At 58.0% G+C, this 7,236-nt stretch overlaps 1 protein-coding gene across 1 annotated transcript in view; it reads left to right on the top strand.

Moving 5' to 3' along the window:
- The window catches only part of RYR1 (ryanodine receptor 1), a 109,241-nt gene that overhangs the window by 96,123 nt on the left and 5,882 nt on the right, over positions 1 to 7,236 (top strand). Inside the window, exons 92-97 of the mRNA XM_035023574.1 lie at positions 2 to 430; positions 1,115 to 1,191; positions 1,747 to 1,900; positions 2,914 to 3,000; positions 4,003 to 4,254; positions 5,253 to 5,383. Coding sequence (XP_034879465.1) covers positions 2 to 430; positions 1,115 to 1,191; positions 1,747 to 1,900; positions 2,914 to 3,000; positions 4,003 to 4,254; positions 5,253 to 5,383 — 1,130 coding nt within the window. The remainder of the gene's footprint in view (position 1; positions 431 to 1,114; positions 1,192 to 1,746; positions 1,901 to 2,913; positions 3,001 to 4,002; positions 4,255 to 5,252; positions 5,384 to 7,236) is intronic.

The following is a 7,236-nucleotide window of genomic DNA, read 5'->3' as shown; positions in this document are numbered from 1 at the left end:
CTGGGCCGCGGTGGCGCGCGCGGCGGGCGCGGGCGCGGGCGCGGCGGCGGGCGCGCTGCGCCTGCTCTGGGGCTCGCTCTTCGGCGGCGGCCTCGTGGAGGGCGCCAAGAAGGTGACGGTGACCGAGCTCCTGGCCGGCATGCCCGACCCCACGGGCGACGAGGTGCACGGCGAGCAGCCGACCGGGCCCGGCGGCGACGCGGACGGCGAGGGCGCGGGCGAGGGCGCGGGCGGCGAGGCGGAGGGCGCGGGCGACGAGGAGGCGGCGGCGCACGACGCGGGCCCGGGAGGCGCCGACGGGGCCGTGGCCGTGGCCGACGGGGGCCCCTTCCGGCCCGAAGGGGCGGGCGGCCTCGGGGACATGGGTGACACGACGCCCGCGGAGCCGCCCACGCCCGAGGGCTCCCCCATCATCAAGAGGAAGCTCGGGGTGAGAGGGCCCGCGGGGCGGCGGGCGGGGGGCTTGGGGGGGCGGTTCCGGGGTTTGGGAGACATTGGGCTTAAGAGGGAGGACCGGACGGGGCGGGAGACTCTCAGAGACGGAGAGAGAGGGGAGAGAGCCTGAGAGATAGGCCCGCAGAGACGAACCAGAGAGACACAGACCAGGGATAGAGAGACCCACGGAGAAGTGGACTCAGAGATGGAGACCCTGAAACAGGTAGTATTTCTGGGAGACATCAAGATATCTGCAGCCAGAGAGACGAGAGACTTCGAAACCTAATGAGAGGGGAAAGGGCACCGGGAACTAGAACAGCCCGGGGTAGGGTCAGGGCCGCTGGGAGAGCCCCTCAGAGATATACAGGTGGTTGTGAGGAGTCAGGTAGCCCCCAGCCTCAGGCCCTCCGTGCTCTGAGGGCCCCGGGTGTCAAGGCCATGGGAAGCCCTGGGGAAGAAGAGCTCCACTTGGAGGCAGCCTGACTCCGCACAGCGCTTTGGCAAGGCGCTCCACTTCCCCGAGCCTCAGTTTCCCCTCTGTAAAGCAAGACTCAAAATCCCTCTTCTGATGGGAGGAGAGGAAAATGTAGGTTGCCCAGGGATGCAAAGAGGAACAGGCAGAGGCGCTCCGAGAGGTGCTGGGGTGGCGGCTCCTCCCTGATGCTTGCCCTGCTTCCAGGTGGATGGAGAGGAAGAGGAGCTGCCTCCAGAACCAGAACCCGAGCCAGAGCCTGAGCCTGAGCCCGAGAAAGCCGAGTGAGTGGCCTTGGAATCCAAGGGGCCTGGCCCCTATCATTGCCTCCCTCCTGGACTGGGAGCCTCCTGAGTTCACGCTGTGTCCTCAGCTTCATCCAGACCAGACTGGGGCCCAGAGGAGGGGCTCTGTCAAAGGGAGTGGGGAAATGAGTGCTCCTCTCTTACCCCAAGCCTTCCTGTGGGCTGTTCCCTCCGCTCAGAGCACTTTCTCCCATGTTCATCTCAGTCTTCCTCCTTCCCATTTGGGCTCACGTGTCTCCTCCAGGAAGCTTACCTTGACACCCCCCCCACCACTAAGTGGAAGAGGTGTTCCTGGAGCTCCCACAACCCCCTGAGCATCCCCCATCCCCGCCCTGACCACTCCGGGCTGCCACTGCCTGGTGACCAGTCTGTACCACCACTGGACAGAGCCCCATGAAGGCAGTGACTCATCAATGTGTCCCCAACACCATCCAGACCTGGGCCAAGCATGGGGTGGGCCCCCAGTGCATGGCTTTGAATGAATGAATGGATTACCTGGGCACCTCTTCACTCTTTCTGTGTCCTGCCCTGCAGTGCTGAGAATGGGGAGAAGGAAGAAGTCCCCGAACCCCCACCAGAGCCCCCCAAGAAGATGGCACCTCCTCCACCCCCTCCGAAGAAGGAGGAGGCTGGAGGCGGGGGCTTGGAATTCTGGGGAGAACTGGAAGTGCAGAGGGTGAAGTTCTTGGTGAGGACCCCGCAAGGGGGCTTGCTGACACCTCCTCTCCCAGGGAGGCCCCTCGGTGCTTTCACACCACCTCTCTTCCGCACCCCGTTCTTGAGCTCACCTGTGCCAGGCTTATCTCTCAGAAGAGGCCAGGCTGGCCTGAGGGCACAGATGTCCCCAGACGGAGTCAGGACCTGGTCACAGGGAAGCATCTTAGGTGGTCCCCCGCTTGGCTCCTTGGCCTCTCCCTGCTCAAGATTCTTACTCCAACCTCCATACCTTTGCTCATCTGGGGCCACCTGCCTCGGCTTCCCACCCCCATGTGCTATCCAGAGCTAAATCCAACCGAGGCCATGCTGCCCTTCCTCCCACCATGGCCTTTTGGTCAGAGTCACTGCTCCGGTCCCAGCCCTTCCCGTCCGAGGCTGGGAGGAGAACTCATCCAAGCCAGGAAGAAGGGGGGCAGTTTGGGAGGGCAGGGCTCGGGGGTCCGCCTGTCCTGCCTCCTCTCCAGTCCCAGCCTGACGTGAGGGGCTGAAGGAAACCTGTTGGGGGGAAGGTGGTCCAGCGAGGATGCATGGGAAGAATGAGGGACAAGGAGAACAATGGAGAGAAAATGAGGGAGGGAGAGATGGAAGTAAGTGTCCTCTGGGCTAAAGCAGACGGGGCAGCCTCACACGGGAAGCACATACTAGAGCGGTTGGGAGTGTGGACTCTGGAGGTTAAGTGCCTGGCCTCAAACCTCAGGTCTGCCACTTCTTGGCTGTGTGACCTTGAGCAAGACATGTCACCTCCCCAAGCCCAGGTGTTCTCATCTGCAAAATAGGCAGATCTGCCGTGCCCGCTTCGTGGGGGTGTGGTGAGAGCCATACACATTCGTGTGTATAAAGCTCTTAGCACATGTCCTGGTATACAGTAAGCACTCGATAACTAGGTTGTGGGACCAGGTTTTGGATTGGTAGGTGGATGATGGGGTGAATTCTCCAGGCAAGAAGGTGGACTGTGAGCTCTTTCTCTTTCTCTCCTCATCTTAGAACTACCTCTCCCGGAACTTCTATACCCTGCGATTCCTTGCCCTCTTCTTGGCCTTTGCCATCAACTTCATCTTGCTGTTTTATAAGGTGCTGGTCATGAGGGGCCTGGAGGACCAGGCGCTTATCTGGGCTGGGGGACGGGGCAGCTCAGCCCCTACCAGGTTCCCAGGGCCCCCACAGTGAAGGGACAAGGTGTTGGATCAGGGGTGCCGGGGAGGTTCGGGCTGGACACCTGGATCTTGGGACCCCCATGGGAGCATGTGTGGGTATCGGGGTGCATTGGGACAGATGCCTGACCATCTGCAGGAGTTAGAGCAGGGAACCAGTTCTGGCTTCCACGCTCAGCTCTGCCACTCGCCAGCCCCATGCCCCTGGGTGTGGGATTTGGCCTCTCTGCAACATGCACTGATTCAGTGAAGCTTCTTTGCTTTCGCCTAAGCTAAAGAGAAATCTGTGGGGAGGAGGAAATGAGCAGCTCATGGAATGGAAGGAAGGGCCTAAGAACCAGGCGTCCTGAGAGACCAATGGGCCCTTGGGGTCTTGCCCAGGGATCTTGATAACAGGATAGAGAAGCGGTCTAGCTGGCTTCTGTGAGATCACATCCCAGCTCCACCACCCACTGGCTGTATGATGGTAGGCAAGGGGCTTAATCTCACTGCTCCTCAGTTTCCTCATCTGTAAAATGGGACGCTGACAGTATCTAGCTCTGAGAGCTGTGGGGATGACAAGAGGATTAGCGTGTGTAAAGCACTTAGAACAGCACTTGGCATATAGAAAGTGCTGTGTAAACATTAGCTATGCCGAATTTTAGTATTCGTGTTAATATTGTTGGTCAGTCTCTTCAAGGCTCCGCTGTTAAAGAGAATCCGCTCTCACGGTTTCCGTCGTCCTGTCAGTCCAATAGTCAGATCCCCAGGACAGAGTCTGGTTTGCTAGCCAGGGTTCCGGGCCCACCCCTCATCCTGATTGACAGTCTCACCGAAGTTGTATCTGACTGTCCCCCCAACCAGCCTCAGGAATGGAGGCCGTTAATTGTGTTGGTGGGTTCTGGGTGTGGCAGGCCCTGACCGACCTCTGCCGCCATTTCAGGTCTCAGACTCTCCACCAGGGGAGGACGACATGGAGGGCTCGGCGGCTGGGGACCTGTCAGGTGCAGGGTCTGGTGGCGGCTCTGGCTGGGGCTCGGGGGCCGGCGAGGAAGCGGAGGGCGATGAGGATGAGAACATGGTGTACTACTTCCTGGAGGAGAGTACGGGCTACATGGAGCCGGCCTTGCGTTGCTTGAGCCTGCTCCATACGCTGGTGGCCTTCCTCTGCATCATTGGCTACAACTGCCTCAAGGTGGGTCGTGACCGTGGTTCTGGGGCAGGGGCTTGTTGGTCAGGGAGAGGTGCTGGGCCACCGGCTGCGAGGGTCTAGGGCAGGGGCCAGGGATCTCCCATGGCGGTTGGGACAGAGGGGGCCTAGAACTGGAGTAAGGGCTGGGGGCCTGGGTACAGGATTGGGGTCTTCAGCAAGGACAGTATTCAAATTGGGAACTCATGTGGGTCACAGCTGAGGAGCCAGGGCCTAGGACCATGTTAATTTCTGGCCCAAGAGGCAAACTTTGTCACTGCGAATATTATTTTCTATATACTGATCAGTTGGTGAATGAAGGCGTGTGGGGAGTCTCTGGGGTCTCGGACATAACATGGGTGCTAACAGGGGAGTGTGGATTCTGATCCCTGAGGTTTGTGATGCCCCAGAAGGCGTGTTATGAGAGCTTCAATTTGGGTTCCAAGGGGTCTGTTTGAGCAAATCTTGATACTTTACTATTGGAGGGATAGAGTTCTTTTGGCTCAGAGCTTTGGCATATGCTGTTCCCTCTGCCTGGAATGCTTTGCCTCACTTCCAGCTCCTTTCGCCTGCCTCTGTTTTTTTTTTTTAAAGATTTTATTTATTTATTTGACAGACAGAGACACAGTGAGAGAGGGAACACAAGCAGGGGGAGTGGGAGAGGGAGAAGCAGGCTTCCCGCAGAGCAGGGAGCCCGATGCGGGGCTCGATCCCAGGACCCCGGGATCATGACCTGAGCTGAAGGCAGACGCTTAACGACTGAGCCACCCAGGCGCCCCTCGCCTGCCTCTGTTTTATGTATCCCCCCTCCCTGGGGAAGCCCCAAGGCTGCGTCAGGCACCACTTCTGGGCTCTCCTGACTCACTCCCATCCCAGCCCTGGCCCATCTGCCCTGATTGCTCTGGGGAAGCTCCCGGATGTGGGGTCTCACCCCGGTGCCAGCAAGATCTCCCGGCTTCCGCCGGTGCCTGACGCCCACCCTTGTGCCTCCCTGCACGATCCAGGTGCCCCTGGTGATCTTTAAACGGGAGAAGGAGCTGGCCCGAAAGCTGGAGTTTGACGGTCTCTACATCACGGAGCAGCCTGAGGATGATGATGTGAAGGGCCAGTGGGACCGGCTGGTGCTCAACACGCCGTAAGGCCCGGCCCCCCCCACCTCGGTGCGGGTAGGGGGGCACAGAGCTGGGGTTCCACTCCAGGCCGGGCCTGGGCTTCAGAAGACCCAGGTTCCAGTCACTGCCAGCCCTGACTCAGTTTCTCCAAGCCTCAGTCTTCCTGTCCGTAATACGGACAAATTTCCCCAAGTGTTAACATACCTGTGAGGCTGCTGGTGACACATGGAGATCCCTGGGGCCCAGACCCTGGAGATTCTGCCTCAGTGAGTCTGGGGTGGGGCCCAGGAATCTGCATTTAAACCCTGCCCCCATATGTGATTCTTACCCAGCTGCCATGAATAGGCAATAGGAAATCATTGGGTTTTTAAATTGACCCCAGAGAGGGAACGAGGGTGTGGGAGAGCAATGTGGTGGGACTCTGGACCCCCAAATTGCACTCCCAGCCCACTCTGTCCCCAACACCCCCACCCCTGCCGTCAAGTCCCATTTCACATGTTCATACAGTGGGGCCACATCTCTAGAATAAGAACACCAGATCAGGTTCAAAGCCTGGCTTGGCCACACCCTAGCTGGGAATTCTCGGTCTGGGCACTTAGCCTCTCTGTGCCTGTTTCCTAATCTGTAAAAAGGAGGGTAAATAATAGCACTGAGGATCTTGTACTGAAGAAATGAGTTCATGTAGTTTCTGGGGCACAGTGAGTCCTAGATAAGTGCTGGAAGTTATTTTATTATGGGGTCCTGCCCAGGAGAGGTGGTGACAGGAAGGGAGAGAAACCACACCAAGGACATCCTATGCTTTCATTGTCACCATCAAAGGCACATCTAACTGCTACACATTCAAACACACGTGCTTAACAGAGAGAGTCAGGGAGAAACATCTGTTTATTCTTTTTTTAAGATTTTATTTATTTATTTATTTGAGAGGTGGGGAAGGGCAGAGGAGGAGGGAGAGGGACAAGCAGACTCCACACACAGTGCAGAGCCTGATGCAGGGCTTGATCCCAGGAACCCGAGATCATGACCTGAACTGAAACCAAGAATTGGACACTTCACCAACTGAGCCACCGAGGTGCCCCAGAAACATCTGTTTAAAGTTGTGTCTAGGGGTGCCTGGGTGGCTCAGTCATTAAGCGTCTGCCTTTGGCTCAGGTCATGATCCCAAGGTCCTGGAATCGGGTCAGGCTTGGTGATTTGGGAGTCAGGCTCCCTGCTACGCGGGAAGCCTGCTTCTCCTTCCCTCTGCCACTCCCCCTGCCTGCTTTGCTCTCTTGCTCTCTGTCAAATAAATACATAAAATCTTAAAAAAATAAATAAAGTTGTGTCTGCCCAAGACCTTAACTTCTAAATACCATGTCCTACAAAAAGGAACCACGCTCCTTGGAGAAGCGGCAGATTTCGGGGCTGGGGCAGGGAAGTGCAGCAAGCCAGGGTTACCTTGTGTCAGGAAGCAAGGATGTGCTCAGTGGGAAGCAGCATCCAGAAGGGGATCCTGGAAGGGGCTCCCGCTGGACAAATCGGGGGCAACTTGAGCCTCAGTAAGGAGAGCAAGTACCACAAATTGAAACACATCAAACAGGTCTGAGCCCGTGGATTCATGATAACTCTCCCCGCCAAACCCAACAGAACTCACCGCCTTGGCAGGATTGTAGGGCATCAGCTTGTGAATCAGAAAACCGGTAACTAATGGGCCAGAATCACCCCATGAGCTTACACGGCACGGAGGGCCATTTTGTGTCTTCTGCACATCCCAGCCCCGCATGCAAGCCCGCTGCCTCCCGCGGGCCCCACCAAAGATGGCGCTGGGGTAGCGCTTGACCTGGGGCGAACTCCATCTGGCAGGGGGTCTTTAGAGCCCGGCTCCCGGTGAGATGCA

The sequence above is a fragment of the Mirounga leonina genome, unplaced genomic scaffold (genome assembly GCF_011800145.1).
Source record: "Mirounga leonina isolate KUSES-001 unplaced genomic scaffold, KU_Mleo_1.0 Mir_177, whole genome shotgun sequence".
Classification (NCBI taxonomy): Eukaryota; Metazoa; Chordata; class Mammalia; order Carnivora; family Phocidae; genus Mirounga; species Mirounga leonina.
The sequence above is the reverse complement of the archived record's forward strand: the minus strand, read 5'-3'. Positions and strand labels throughout refer to the sequence as shown.